Source organism: Aspergillus novofumigatus (assembly GCF_002847465.1).
Source record: "Aspergillus novofumigatus IBT 16806 chromosome Unknown P174scaffold_13, whole genome shotgun sequence".
Taxonomy (NCBI): Eukaryota; Fungi; Ascomycota; class Eurotiomycetes; order Eurotiales; family Aspergillaceae; genus Aspergillus; species Aspergillus novofumigatus.
Window position 1 is genome coordinate 217,836 of NW_020194286.1, and position 14,210 is coordinate 232,045.

General features: G+C 53.6%; 6 protein-coding genes across 6 annotated transcripts; 1 reads left to right on the forward strand and 5 right to left on the reverse strand.

Annotated features, from left to right (window-relative positions):
* Positions 1-685: 685 nt before the first annotated feature.
* On the forward strand, positions 686-3,215 carry P174DRAFT_425911 (extracellular serine-threonine rich protein; the record flags this gene model as incomplete). The annotated part of the gene is made up of 6 exons (XM_024825330.1): positions 686-745; positions 805-993; positions 1,053-1,238; positions 1,292-2,479; positions 2,549-2,869; positions 2,955-3,215. 6 exons carry the CDS (start codon positions 686-688, stop codon positions 3,213-3,215), a joined length of 2,205 nt encoding a protein of 734 aa, XP_024677156.1.
* Positions 3,216-3,430: 215 nt separating this feature from the next.
* P174DRAFT_446411 (porphobilinogen deaminase) lies at positions 3,431-4,703 on the reverse strand. Its single transcript, XM_024828573.1, has 3 exons — positions 4,432-4,703; positions 3,838-4,360; positions 3,431-3,814 (listed from the first exon to the last, which is right to left on the reverse strand). Exons 1-3 carry the CDS (start codon positions 4,694-4,696, stop codon positions 3,634-3,636), a joined length of 969 nt encoding a protein of 322 aa, XP_024677157.1. The 5' UTR covers positions 4,697-4,703; the 3' UTR covers positions 3,431-3,633.
* A 607-nt stretch (positions 4,704-5,310) lies between these two features.
* Positions 5,311-6,047, reverse strand: P174DRAFT_380265 (HHE domain protein; the record flags this gene model as incomplete). Its single annotated transcript, XM_024822966.1, has 2 exons — positions 5,311-5,628; positions 5,700-6,047. The coding sequence occupies 2 exons, from the start codon at positions 6,045-6,047 to the stop codon at positions 5,311-5,313; spliced, it is 666 nt and encodes a 221-aa protein (XP_024677158.1).
* Positions 6,048-6,187: 140 nt separating this feature from the next.
* P174DRAFT_473196 (putative methyltransferase) lies at positions 6,188-7,480 on the reverse strand. Its single transcript, XM_024830626.1, has 2 exons — positions 7,315-7,480; positions 6,188-7,241 (listed from the first exon to the last, which is right to left on the reverse strand). The coding sequence occupies exons 1-2, from the start codon at positions 7,388-7,390 to the stop codon at positions 6,349-6,351; spliced, it is 969 nt and encodes a 322-aa protein (XP_024677159.1). The 5' UTR covers positions 7,391-7,480; the 3' UTR covers positions 6,188-6,348.
* Positions 7,481-7,885: 405 nt separating this feature from the next.
* On the reverse strand, positions 7,886-9,648 carry P174DRAFT_436076 (Sds3 domain-containing protein; the record flags this gene model as incomplete). Its single annotated transcript, XM_024825975.1, has 2 exons — positions 7,886-9,139; positions 9,211-9,648. The coding sequence occupies 2 exons, from the start codon at positions 9,646-9,648 to the stop codon at positions 7,886-7,888; spliced, it is 1,692 nt and encodes a 563-aa protein (XP_024677160.1).
* A 673-nt stretch (positions 9,649-10,321) lies between these two features.
* On the reverse strand, positions 10,322-12,678 carry P174DRAFT_71682 (uncharacterized protein). Its single transcript, XM_024832433.1, has 2 exons — positions 11,682-12,678; positions 10,322-11,613 (listed from the first exon to the last, which is right to left on the reverse strand). Exons 1-2 carry the CDS (start codon positions 12,472-12,474, stop codon positions 10,559-10,561), a joined length of 1,848 nt encoding a protein of 615 aa, XP_024677161.1. The 5' UTR covers positions 12,475-12,678; the 3' UTR covers positions 10,322-10,558.
* Between the last annotated feature and the right edge of the window lie 1,532 nt (positions 12,679-14,210).

A 14,210-nucleotide genomic window follows, 5' to 3' on the forward strand; every position in this document is an offset into this window, starting at 1 on the left:
TTAACTTAGGCACCGCCTGTCAAACGGTTGCTGGATGTGTTGAAAAGAGGCGTTTCTCAGAATGTCTTACTTGCTTTTTTGGGCTCAATGCTTGACAAAGATGCTCCGCCGGGTGTCCTGTGAATGGCCCGTTTGAACATGCCCATTGTCCCAGAACCACCAGGGCCTTTGTTCCTTTGTCCCTATTGATGGATCATGAGGGGGCATGTGGTTGTTTCACTTGCACCTCCAGAACCGGTCAATGGCATGCAACGTTGTAATGCTGTGGCTCGTTTCATGTTGCCCAGGGCCCTGCGGCCAGCTTTTAAAAAGAGCTGTATGCCCTCTTCCGCTTCAAGAGAACTAAGCGTTTTGTTTTCTGTTTTCCTAATTCTATCACTTTGCCTTGGCTGTGACCAAGTCGACCTTCGCTTTCTTTTCTATCATTGTCGTTGCTCTTTGGTGGACTGTGATCCCACAGACGCCCATTCACCCGTCGGACTCACTCTTTGTGCCTTCGGGATCATTGCCATTCTTCTATTCATAGACTCTGCCCTCGAATTATTGTTGTCGCTGGTGTACGATATCAATAATAGTAGTACTATTCTTCTGGATCTTCTGTCGGTTCAACGCAACTTCGACCTCAACTCTTTCTTCCTGTCTTCATCTATACTGTCTGTCGCTCTAACGCAAACACAATCTCAACATGAAGGCCGTTTCGGTCACTCTCGTTTCTCTTTTCGCCGTGGCCCAGGCCACTGGCTCGGTGAGTGTCCTTGGAGTCCCTGAAGGCTCTTGCTTGTATACCTTTCTGACTTTCTCCAGTGGTGGGTCACGGACAAGTGCTACTCCAATCCCGAGAACACCGACAACGAGTGCACTGATCATCAGAAAGGTGGTTGGGACTGGTCTGACCTTACTCCCGGATCTTTCTCCTCATATGGAGGCTTCGATTTCTCTGGTTTTAAGTGCAGTGAGGGCTCCACCGGCTGGGGAAAGCGTACCTTCGGTGGCGTAAGTCGGCTCAATCTTTTCCTTCCACATCACAAAAGCAACATGCTAATGGCGCACAGGGCAAATCCATTGAGGGAAAGCTCTCCTCTGCCCCCAAGTTCTCCTGCGGCCAAGAGAAAAAGGGGTTCTCCATTAGCAAGCTGCATCTCTCCACCTCCAAGGAGACCGACGTGCACATCGTCTATGGCATGCCCGATGGTTCCACCTGCCGTAACGTTGCTTCTTGCTCGCCCGAGGGCACCCAGGTCAGCAACGACCAGTGCGGTGGTGCCACCTCCGTGAGCTTCGAGCCCCCGAGGGATCGGAGGATGATGACTGTGACATCGGTGTCCACAGCATTGACTTTGACTGCTCTCCTGGCAAGACCACCTCGACTCCCACCGCTGGTGTGCCAACCGAGACTGGTGTCAGCCCCGAATCGTCCTCCACTCCTGTTGACTCCGAGTCGTCCACTCCTGTCATTCCCACTCCTGTTCCTTCCTCATCTGATGTAGTCCCCACGTCGTCTTCTGCAGGCATCACGACGCCCGCCCCTGTCACCACTCCTGTCCAGTGGACCACCTCGACCGTGTACACTACTAGTGAGATCACCATCACCAGCTGCGCTCCTACGGTGACCGATTGCCCCGCCAACTCAATCAGTGTCATTACCTCAACCATTGCAGTTTCGACCACTGTGTGCCCCGTTACTGCCACCGAGACTGCCTCTGTCTCTCTGCCTTCTTCTGTCGATGCGGGTTCGAGCTCTGGAAGCCCAACCCCCGACGTCACTCCTTCTGAGACTGCTACTGAGACTGCTCCGTCCGAGACCGACTCCGAGACTCCTTCCGAGACTGCTACTGAGACTGCTCCTTCCGAGACCGACTCCGAGACTCCTTCCGAGACCGCTACTGAGACTGCTCCATCCGAGACCGACTCCGAGACTCCTTCCGAGACTGCTCCCTCTGAGACCTCTCCTGAAAGCACCCCTACTGGCAGCTCTCCCGTCGAGTCCAGCTCCTCGACCCCGGCCATCACTTCACCTGCGACTCCTGCTCCTTCCAGCACTGCCCCTGGCATCACTGGGGATGTCACCACGACTGTTGTAACATACGAGACCGTGACCACCTGCCCTGTGACAGAAACCATCTCGACCAGCGGCACCGTCACTACCTCCACTTACAACACTGTCTCTACCGTCACCCTGACTTCCACTTCGACCATCTGCACTGCTTGCGAGGCCAGCACCACTCCCGCCCCCTCGTCTGTCGCCCCTGTGACCACTGGCCCTGCCCCTGAGGACTTGACCACTACCGTGGTGACGTACGAGACCGTGACCACCTGCCCTGTGACTGAAACCATCTCGACCAGCGGCACCGTCACCACCTCCACTTACAGCACTGTCTCGACCGTCACTCTGACCTCAACCGCCACCATCTGCACTCGCTGCACTGCGGGAAGCACTACCCTTCCCTCGGGCCAGTCCCCGTCACCGCCAGCGAGACCAGTGACGTGCCCTCCGTGACCAGCACTCCCTCGTCTGTCCCTCGGCCCTTGCCCCAACGTTGTGCCCAAGTGTATCAACACCTGGCTCAGCCTGCTCCCCAAGTGCGACTCCAACAGTGACGCCAGCTGCTTCTGCCCCTCCTCCGAGTTCACTGACAAGGTCATCGCCTGTGTGCAGTCCTGGGGAGCCTCGCAGGCGGAGGTCCAGGCCGCTCTGTCCTACTTCACCGGTATCTGCGCTGCCTACGTGCCCCAGAACCCCGGCATCGTGACCGCCATCCCGACCACCATCACCCTGGTCCCCACCGTCACCCCACCGGCGTTGACGCAGTCACCGCTCCTACTGGTGGTGCCACTGCCACTGCCACTGCCACTGCCACGCCGACCGGTGGTGCGGCCGTCACGCCCGCTCCCGAGGCCCCTCCGCCCCCTGCACCACCATCACCTACTCCTCTTACACGGTGACGGTGCCCCAGGTCGCTTTCTCAACTGCCTCCGCTGGCTCGACCACTACCGTCGGCCTGATCCCCGGCCCGGCCCCCACCTCCGCAGGCACCACAAGCCGCATTCCCAACCCCTGGCTGTCCTCCTCGACACTGGTGACTCACCCAGGCACCGCGTCGGCTACTGCCTCTCCGACCGCCGGTCCCATCCTGTCCAACGATGCCTCCTCGGGCTCTGTCTCGAGCATGGTCTGGGCTGTCGCTGTCGCGGCCCTCTTTGGCGCTCTTTACTAATCTGCCTGCGAAAATGTGCTTTTTTCCGTCCTCAACGTGTAACTGTCTGCTACCTTCGTTCTTTTTACATCAGATAATCACTGCTAAGTAATACTGTATTTCAATCTCTTGCGTTCTTCCTTTCCTGGATAATACTAGATAGATCGTCGAGAGCCTTCCAGCCTGCTTGAAGGATTGAGGAATACACTTTCTTGCCCATGTACCAATGTGTCTTGATTCCCTTTACTCCGTAGTTCTCCTATTCAAGTTGTAAGCATTGTTGCCCTAGTTAGATGTACAAGATTGCAGATAGCAGCAGCTTAGTTTACATCCTCCGCGCCCAGTACCCTGACTTATTATAGATCCGTCAGAAAGACAGCACACCCGTTTCCCCAGGGTACGGATAGGATCAGTGAAGATGATTAATACGTAGCCCACCTCAGTCCTTGGGAGGCCGGTTCGCATTGATATCGTTTAGAATCTCCCCTGCACCAGCCTTGACCAGTCTCGCCGCAAGTTCCTCTCCGAGCGCGTTTGCTTCGTCGACAGTCTCGACTTTTGAAGTGATGCTGTCCTCGACGCTCCGGGTACCGTCCAGACTGACAACGATAGCATTCATCCTCAAGTCCCCGAAGACGTCCACTCCGTCTCAACCCCAATAGGAACACTACAACCACCCTCGAGGGTCCTCATAAGAGACCTCTCAGCAAGGCACGCAAGGGTAGATTTCTGGTCCGCCAGCCGGCCCAGCAATTCCTGCATTTTAACGTCTCCCTTGCGAATCTCCAAGCCCAGCGCGCCCTGGCCAACAGCATGCAGGATGCCCCCGTCCTTGGAGCCCAGGTACTGGTTGATGCGGTGCTTGAGGCCTACCCGCTCAAGGCCCGCAGCGGACATGACCATGCACGTGTACTCGCTGTCCGGGTCGTCCACCTTGGCGAGACGCGTCTCGACATTGCCGCGGAGATTGGCGAAGCGGAGATGCGGATAGAGATGGCGGAGCTGGGCTGAGCGCCGCACGGAGGAAGTCCCGACTACCGCGCCCTCGGGGAGGCTGCTCAAGCTCGTGTAGGGCAGCCCGGCCTTGACGATCAGGGCGTCCCGCGGATCATCACGGGGTGGGATCGCTGCCAGCTCACAGGTGTCGGGGAGCCGGGTCGGCATATCTGGTCCCGTCAGAGTTTGAACTTGGTCTACGCGTAGTTCATCAAAAGTGATAGAGGGAAATGAGTATCACCTTTCAGACAATGCACAATTACATCCAATTCACCGGAAGTGAGCTTTTCTTCCAGCTCGGTCGTCCAGAGACTCTTGGCGCCAAAGTTATACAGCGCCGTTAGCTGGTCTCGGTCGCCCAGCGTGCGGAGGGCTTCGATCTCATAGGATCGCTCCGGGGCTATCTTTTGCAGGCTCTCCCGGATGCCCTCCGCCTGGACCATGGCCAGATTGGATCGTCGGGTACCGATTCGTAGCGGCGGCTGGGGCGTTGAGGTTCCCACCATATTTTCGGATGATGAGGGGGTTGGAAGTGAGATGACCACATCCCGACGCTAAACTACTGAGACGCTTAGTATGCAAGCGATGATTTAGCGCTCGATCCAGCGGTGTATCCGACGATTAGCGTAGATTTCCACCAACTCATCATAACGATAATTACCAACTCAAGCTGTTTTGTATTCCTTGCCTCTTTGAAGACGGCACGTTATCTCCCAGGGCCTGGTCATGAATCTGGGTGGACTGGCTATTCATGGCATGGACACATGTTTGTTGCGCATGGAATTCATTACGCTCTGAAGACGAGTTTGTAAGGCATTGAGCGTCCATTCTTTTCATATGCCACGGACTGATAGTCATATTGGAAGTGTTATCCACAGAAGGACTAAATATCCCATTGCAGGCGTAATAGGGATGGAAGTCATTGAAGCTACGTCACCATGTAAAGCGGATGAATTGGCTGCATAGAACTGGGAGTCACTCGTGCAGCGAGGGAACAGTTCATACTACATAGCTCCTGTCGAGACGAAGACAGACATCACATGCTATAAACCCAGCAGCATCATTGATTCCGCCCTATCCCGGTTTAAACACGAGCACAACAAGACCAATTCCATGCCCTCTACATATTAGGCCACTTCCGAAACAAATCCGACAACCGATCTATCGGCGCCGTAAGCAACCCCACAGCAGTCTCAAACGGCGGCGTCGAAGGCGCCCCCGGATGCGCATGCGAAGGCACAAAAAGCTTCGTCCTGTTCAGCGACTGAGACAGCCCGAGGCTCTCCTGCTCCGAGAGTGCGTCCTCCAGCAACTGGATATCCTCCGTTTCTTCGTGATGTATATGCTCCTGGACATCTTCCCAGAGGGACTGCAGCGTGGGGATGAAGCGCGGGTCCGTGGATTTCATGTCCTGAAAGGTCTTGAGCTTTTCTTTTACCTGTGGCTAGGCTGTCAGCCGGACGCACTCACTCACACTACATATACAAAGGAAAGGGATCAAGATCCAACCGTCTGATGCTCGGCCCTATCCTGCCTCGCCAACTCTTTTCCGTCGTCGAGGTATTTCTCCAGCGCGGGGTACACGACTAGTTCCTCGCCGACTGTGTGCCGCGCCAGTTCCCAGGTGAACTGGTTCTGGTATTTGGTTTGTTCCTCGGGATCGGTCGAGCTGACGATCAGCTCGTAGAAGGATTTGATCTCGCTGTGGTCATGCTTGATTGTGTCGAGGATGCGGAATCGGCGGGCCTGCGACCAGTCTGTGAAGGCTTGGACCTGGTGGCTTATGTTGCCGCGGAGTACGTGAGGCTCGGAGACGTTGCTGTCTGCTGTGGATTTTCGTCCGTGTGTGGCCGCCATGGATTGAGCATTAGATCAATGGAGGGGAAGTGAGAGGAGGATGTGATGTGGTGTTGATCGGAGGAATACTCCTGCAGTGTAGACAAGACATCATAGTAGAAACCGCGGTTGGATGTCTCTTGGGACCGTCATCACTTCATCACAGGGACAACACTGTACAATCTGATGAACCCATTCATTATATTAAGTTGTACTCAGTAACCAAAAAAAACGCCTGTACAGCTATGCAACATCATCGTCTACACTTGTCTCCTCAATATCAACCTTTCACGAGCCGCTGATGAGACTCGCTAACGCTCGCTCAACCAATCACCAAAGCCCTCACCTCAATACTCTCCCTCGGCTTCGCGCCCTCCCTCGTCCGCGGATCCCAAAACGCAGAATGCGGCACCCGCTCCGCAATCCCATCCCCCTGTCCCGCTTCCGCTTGCGCTGCCGCAAGACTATCCGAGCACTTCAACAACAGCCGCTCGTCATTCTCCATCCCAGAGAGATACATCCACCGCTGGTTCGGATTGTACTTGACGGCCATGGTCTCGCCCGTCCGATGCGGGTAGCGGTGCTCCACAGCCACGAGATCGTGCTCGTTGTCGACGGACAGGGCCGCCGCAAACGCCAGCGGCGCGGACTCCACGCGGCCGTTCAAGGGCCGCCACACGTTGACGATGCGGTAGCGCACGCCCTGGCTGATGATGCGCTCTGCCTCGTCTGGATCAGTGACGTGCAGGCGGACGCGGTCCTGCGCCGCTTTGCGGGTTTGGTCGACGTGTGCTTTGTTAACTGGCTGGCGGGGGCGTTGGGGTCTTGTCTGCGGATGGTGTGGTCGAAGAGGATGATACGCTGAGCGCCGGGGATGTGCTGCTTCAGCAGCTGCTCGACTTCGGGGTAGTAGAGGCGTTGGACTTCGGCGTCGGAGTCGAAGGTGGAGTAGGTGGTTGATGTGGGGATGTGTTGGAGGACTTGGACGGCGTGTGTGTCGAGGGTGTAGTCTGCTTCGTGGCCGCGGATGTCGGTTAGGGAGACTTTGTGTACTTGCTCGCCGTAGTTGCGGGGTGGGACGCCGGCAGGTGGAGATTCCACATAGTTGTAGGGTGTAGATCCGTCGGCTGGGGGCTCGTAGAAGGTTAATTCGACGTCGACGGGCCGCGGGGGACGGGATCGACGTTGGTGGTGGTGGTGGTAGTAGTAGTAGTACTTGTGGTAGTGGTCGACATTCTGAAGTTTTGAAGAACGTGCGTTTTTAAGGTCGGTTCATACAGTTATAGACTGCGATGATGTTGTTGTTCAGCAACACACATCCTACCCTTATATACCGTGCAGACTGCTGTATCATCCTGGGGCATTTGTAATCATACACGATGACTCCAAAAGTGTCCGCCATGTGTCGCCCTTTTGCAAATGTATTCCTTCGATTTCCAATCATCCCCAGACATGACGTGCTTAGAAACAACCAATCACGACAGCCAAGAGCATCGCCTTTTGCCAGCCCTGACGTTATATAAGCCAATCAGAAGTAAGACAAATGCCAAGAAAGACGTCACAACGGATTGGTAATCCGGATACATTTCTAATAACGTGATTGGCTGATTGGCTGCGTCAGTCAGCATGAATGAATTGATCCTTTAGACACAGGCACATTGGAGAATCGAAGGCGCGGAAGTGCATCAATGACTTGATTATATCCGTGAGTGAACTGTCAAATTAGAACAAATATACGAGTCTGTAAGTTCAGCAAATAGAATCTTCCTGCAAGTGTAGAATCTATGTTCGACACGCCAATCTCACAAAAGTGAGCATTGAAGACATAGATCAATCACGAAGTGCCAATGCTAGCATGGTCACCTCGCATAGGCGCGTGCTCGACAACAAGATGAAGTCGTTGACCACCAATAACACCAACAAGCAAGCCAGAACGCCGACATGGTATTTCCATGCCCCATAAACCCTGAACCCCAATCCAAGACCATAGACAACGCCAGAAAGAAGTAGATGAGCGAGAAAGCATTACTGCTAGCTTGCTCTGGCCTTCTTGGTGCGCTCGTAGCTCTGGAGCTCCACATCTCTGCCATTAGTCTTGAGCGGGTAGAGATGCACCCCATATCGGTGGGAAAGTCGGGGTGCAACAGACTAAACCGGTGCGGGTTCTGAGGTACCCCATCCACCTCGGCCGGGACCCGCTCCACAAGCAGTTCGATCAAGCTACGGTCAACCCAACCAGCAGACCTGTTGTGCAAGCGGTCTAACCGAGCACAATCGTCTTCTACCTCTTCGTTCATCAGAGACGGCAGCGGTGGTGCATTACTGTTCGGTCTAGCGTGGTAATTGGCGAGAACATTATATGGCAGGTTCGGACGGACCGCGGGCTTGTCTGACAGCTCGGCTAGCGCATTGAGCGCATGGTTGCCGTGCGTCCGTGTGGATCGCGTCGCATGGTAATTCTGGCTGGCGGTGCGCATCATGTCGGCGGCCGGTGTGCCATTATCTTCCTGCCCGGTACCGTCGCCCGTGCCTGACTCTTCGACATCAGTGTTATTCCCGTTCGTCGTGGTGCCCGAAGGCTGATCAGCCCGTTTGGATGTCGAGAAGAAATGCACAGTGGCGACGTGAGCTTGATTGGCGTGTGCGCTGAGTTCCTTTTCCGTGAACAGAGTATGGATAGCATATGTCGGCGCGTGCTGCTTCTCCGCCACCTGGGACTTGGCCCGCTCGGCCGGGTTCGGATCGCGCACCGGCGAGCCAGTATCCTCCTCAGGCGCTTTCCTCTTCCTTTTATTGAACTCTGACACAATTCCGTTGCCCAGTTCGTCCAGGTCGACACGATGGCGGGTATGCCGGGTTTTGCGATTGCCGTGAACCCCACCAGGACTGGCGGGATTGGTGATGCTGAATTGATTGGGATGAAGAAGGAGAGCATTAGTGTCAGCAATATCGAGCTGCTCCTTTTCCCGCATCAACCGGGCCTTCTTCCCTGAAATTGTCTGCACAAGCCGTTCCCGCAGGGTCGAGGAGAGGTTGTTGTATTCTTCACCGGCGAAGTGCACCCGGAAGGCGTATTCGCGTTGGAACCTTTCTAGATTGTTATTATGACGGTGCTGCACACGTTAGCTTCCAAGCATTCTAGACATAGACAAAAGTAAGCAGAAGAAAGGGGAAAAGAACTCACCACAAGCGCCGCCAACTCCGCATCCCGCTCCTCCTTAACCTGATTCACCTCCTGCACAAACCTTGAATACCACATCCCAGACAAACTAGCCATCTCCTTCGCAAAAGGTCCCCCGCCAATCGTCTTCTCAACCAAAGCAGCGATTTCCTCCGCCGAGTCGGGCAGCGGACCCGGCGAGTACGGATCCGCGTTGTTGATCAATGTCATATCGCACTGCAACGTATGCAGCTGCTGGCGGAATTGCGCGTCTCGATTCTGGCTGAAGGTCGCCGTGAGATCGTGCAGCCGCTCTTGTAGCGCTCCGCGGCGCTTGTCCCGTTTCGAGAGGGGAGCATTCGTCGTGGGGCTTGGGGATCGGCCACTAGGATGAAGGCTGCTGCTCAGTGTTTGTCCAGCTGCGCCGGTAGCTGGCGATACCGGTGCCGGAGAGTAAGCCATGGTTTAGGTGTGTTGTATAGGAAACCAGGGCAGTGTGAAGATATTGACGGGTGAGAGGCGGGTGCTGAAAGGTTGAGTTGCGGGTGGATCAGGTCCTGAAGTTTGATAACAACATAAAGAGGCCTGTTGAATTACTAGAGATTGAAAGAAAAGCCCGCATGAACGGCGAACAGAAACCAGCTTTCGTGGCAGAGCGATGCTGCGTTTGGGGAGGAGAACCAGCAGCTGGTAATGGAGAAGAAAGCGGGAATCCGGCGGCGCTCCCGAACTGGAATAGCCCCGGGGACATTTTCACCGCCCAGTTGCCTCATTCAACTCCATTCATCATAGAAGTCTCTCGCAACAATAAGGACGATATCTCCTCTATACTCCATACCAATACAGATTGCCCTGATCGTACAAGAGGCTTGAGACAATTGATGCCCATCTTGTCTTAATTGATCAGATCATGTTCGACAAAACCCTTAATCCCAAGCAGTACTACGAACGACTTCTCTTACAGATATATGCTTTATGATTATTGACCAATCCTAAAGTCTATTGGTATATTGTGTATAATTGCTCAGCAATCATACATGATGAAGCTAGTCATACATTGTAAGCCATCTTCTAGTGTTCTAGACATGGAGCAAAGTTGCATGGCCGGAGCCATCCAACCCATGCCCAAGAGTCATTGATTTCAAAAACGACAAAGTATAGCACCCGGGTATTGTTGTTATCCATCCATCCAAGCAATGCACGGTATATGTTCCCAGACATTTCTTCATGCAAAATCCCATACCGTAGCCCAAACACCGTAGACGCCGCCATAATCACCTAGGCTCAATTTTCTAATTCAGAGGTAAAGCAAATAAACGAAAGCAGAAGCAATGAAACCGTTGTCCGGAGACCTGTGAGACGCATATCGCATCTAGTGTGAGCGACGAATGACGAACACTCCGAGTTCAATCCCATCTCGAGGCTCGCTCTCGTAGGGCCGTTTGCGGATGCCGTCAATAATCTCACCCAGTAACATGGCCGAGGTTACTTCCTTGTCCGCAGCCAGGATATAGGGATTTGCGATATTAGACGTCGCCTTGTGTGTCGGCAAGCGACGACCATTCTGCCAGTAAAGGCTGAGCACTTCTTTCATACGAGCCTTCTCTTGGTGGATGTACCACTCAGTCCAGAGGTTGCGATCGAGGTAGGCACTGCCCTTTCGGGCATCAACAATGCTGAATTGAGAGGAAGAAGAGCTCAGAGCACGACATAACGTGGAAAGATTGTTCTTGAGGGTGTCAAAGTCCTCCATATGAGAGACGGAAGACAACTTGCCCAAGTATCGACCAATATCGGCGGAGAGCTCGTTGACCACGACGAGCTGACGAAGCAGAGGGTCGAGGATCGGTCCGAGGTACTGAGATTTGAAGGCGGAGCCACCCCTTCTGGTGGGGTAAATGAACAGCAGCGAACCGCCATCCGGAGAAAGTTCCGAGAGACGATCTACCAGGAAAGATGGCCGCGATGGGGAGAAGAGATCATTGTATTCCTGCGCCGATGAAGGTGGTATGTAGCGCTCCAGGACCGAGATGTGTACCGACTGAGGCGGAACAATTGGCATTGGAAAGTGTTGTGAAACTTTCATCTGAATGGGCCCTCGAAAGTCATGGTACGCGGAGACCACGGCTGCGCTAGAAAAAACGGTGGAGTTGAAGTAGTCATTGTTGGGGAGCATACAGCGCGGCGACCCCGGGGGTGAAGTAGGAAGGTTGGTGAGACTGAACTGCTCAGGAACCGCATGTGTGACATTGATGTAAGGCGACTGTCCTTGACGGAGGCGGTTCTGGATTACTTGGACAAGGGAGGAGAAGACTCCCTCGCGAGTGCGATGCGGCGTAAGTTTTTCTGCTGAGTATGGGTAGGGAAGCGTTTGAGAGACGAGCTTGACGGGTTCTCCGCGGGCATTCGAACCGGGTAGCGATGATACTAAGGATCAATCGTTTAGTTTGGCAAAAAGAAAAGGGGGACTCATTTAAGTAAAAAAAAAAACATACCGGTCGATTCGATGGCATTCTCCAACCATGAATCATGATCGCAATCCATATCTCCTCCCGGGGAGTTGTGGCTTTCATCTGAACTGGAAGGCGAGGCATTCGACAGTCCGTCCGACGGGCTTCCCAGACCGACCGGAGCGGCTCCTCCCGGTGAGTTATTTATATTCGGACCTTCGTCCATGGGCATCGGCCCCGGATCCCGATTCAGGTGGGAATCAAACAACAACATATTAGACCGAGTGTTCCACAATACGTGCTCGTCGTCCTCGGGAGGCGTCGGTGGAAGGGCCGCGGGGTAGTCGCTTTGAGGAAAGTCCTTGGGCGAGGCGCTCCACGCAGCCGGAGTAGACGGGGATGTTTGAGTTGCTTGTGAGCTCGACGCAGAGGTTGTAGTGAGGCGAAGGCGGGGTTCAACGGAATGTGTACGGGACTCGATTCGGCTGGAGGGTTTCGAAGAGAGTCCGAGTTTCTCGAATGGAGGAAGGTTCAGCGATACGTTGCCTCTGTTCAAGAACCGGGACACGGTCGAGGGTTTGGTGACGAGGGATCCCTGGGAAGCTCGCCGCTTCAGTCGGCTGGAGCCTCCGCCCGGGCGAGAAGTCGAGTATTGTTGGACGGGAGAGAGTGGACTAGTTGCGTGGTTGTCGAACGAGTTCAAAAGCATCTGACGCGAAGAACAGCCTTCCCACGAAGCATTTGAAGGTGAGGTTGACGAGGATGGTGAACGCATGACCGAGTTGTTTTGCACCCCAGTGGTAGACCAGTCCAGTCCATGACACTGCGTCTGATTCATTCAGGCGATCGACCTGGGTCTCCAATTGACAGGGAAGATAGCCGACGTCTCGTCGTCAGTGACTGCACGAGTTCACTCTGGCAGTTTGACGGGACGATTGGAATTCGAGTCGATCAATGTATCTGACTGACAAGAAGCAATTATATGAGGCGGCAGGCTGGTGGATGCGTTGGCAGGAGGACTTATAGAAGGATCGAGAGGCGGCTATGCGGCGGGAGAAAAGGTTGAAAGGAAGAGTACCGGTCGTACAGAAATGACAGGGATGTGAAGAGTGCGAGAAGGATGTTGAAGATCCGACGAGGACGTAGGTAAGCACCCAGAGAGCACCTTAGGAAACGGCACAGTGGAGAATGGGTGAGATTAGCAGGGTGCGGAAATTGTGGTCGTTGAAAGCTGCCAGACGGTGGGATGGGAGTAAAGTTGAGTTGGGTATGCAAGGTTAGAATGGATAGAAGGAGGGAGAAGAAATGGAAGAGAATAGAGGATGCTAGGTTACTGTTATCCAGTCAGTAGTCTAGATAGGTATGGATAAGTAGGTAGCCCTGGTAAGGTAGGGTAGGTAAAGGTAGGTACCTTAGTTTAATGACGCTGGGACGTGGAATTGAAAATGAGCGGGCGCAAGTCCAGAAGGGCCAGACACATTCGGTCGTTCAGCCAGCGGGAGAGCCAAAAAAGGGCCCCTCGGGCTGCGACTTTCCACCAGCGTTCTAGACCGGGCAGCCTTGGCCTGATTGGGGAGTCCATGACACGAGGACGCCCGCTCGGCCCAGTCACAATCCAGTCTGGCCCAGTCAGTACTCAGCGGTAAAAACTAATAATCTTCGGAAAAAGAAAAAGACCTCAATTCATTATTATTCTGCCTGCATAGGATCCATGTAAATGTGCATAACCCACATACCTGGGCTTTTTGATATAAGTTACAACAGTATGAATCATTACATTTCTATTGTACGACATACCCACTTCATTCAACTTGATTCATTTAAATCAAGACCTAACCAGGTGGCCATATTCACTCGATAAAATGCAGCGAGCTTTCCTAGATCGACAGCAAAAAGAAAAAGCAAGTCTCCCCAGCTTTGGTCATAGCCCAGACGCCGCCCGACCTGTCTAGGCCTCCATAGTTGCCGATCGGGGAGTACGGACCTATTACGGATTTACAGTGCTCCGTAGGCTAGATATGTATGTATTGAAGGATTTATGGATAACATTTACACGGACCAATTCGCCTCCCAGAGATTAGTCTAGTCGCACCCCACTCCTTTGGCAGGGATAGGATCCAGCAGCATTTAGAAAAATGTTGGCAGAGTTGGAAATTATCAACTCAAATAATATCTATCCACTTGGTCGCCTGAAAAATTACTATTATACTGTTCGTCATTGTCAGCTTGAATCTGGATCTACTGTCAGCACGCCTTATCAACCTAAATAGTCTCCCAATGTGAATACATACGCAGGTCGACTCAAATACTCAACTCACGCTACCTCGTCTCGAACAGGCAAACAAACACAGAATCGGCCATGCAGTGCTGTACTACGAGGCTCAGGGGTCAGGTTTGAAATAACCACAATGTTCTACGGAAAAGGATCCCAGATGTAATCATTGGGAGAGCTCTTCTCAGAGGGACAAAGGACTCTCCGACCATAGAACGGCACAGTCTTGATGGGCTCATTCATGGGATCTTGATTCCAGTAGAAACTCTCTGCTACTGTGAAATCTTTAGTACGTGGCCCAG

Coding starts and splice junctions, on each gene's coding strand:
- P174DRAFT_473196 (XM_024830626.1), bottom strand. CDS start 7,390: ATGCCCCAGGATGATACAGCAGTCTGCACGGTATATAAGGGTAGGATG. Junction 7,242..7,314: donor TGAACAACAACATCATCGCA/GTCTATAACTGT, acceptor CACTACCACAAG/TACTACTACTACTACCACCA.
- P174DRAFT_71682 (XM_024832433.1), bottom strand. CDS start 12,474: ATGAATCAGACGCAGTGTCATGGACTGGACTGGTCTACCACTGGGGTG. Junction 11,614..11,681: donor GAATGCCATCGAATCGACCG/GTATGTTTTTTT, acceptor ATTGATCCTTAG/TATCATCGCTACCCGGTTCG.
- P174DRAFT_446411 (XM_024828573.1), bottom strand. CDS start 4,696: ATGGTGGGAACCTCAACGCCCCAGCCGCCGCTACGAATCGGTACCCGA. Junction 4,361..4,431: donor AATTGTGCATTGTCTGAAAG/GTGATACTCATT, acceptor TGACGGGACCAG/ATATGCCGACCCGGCTCCCC.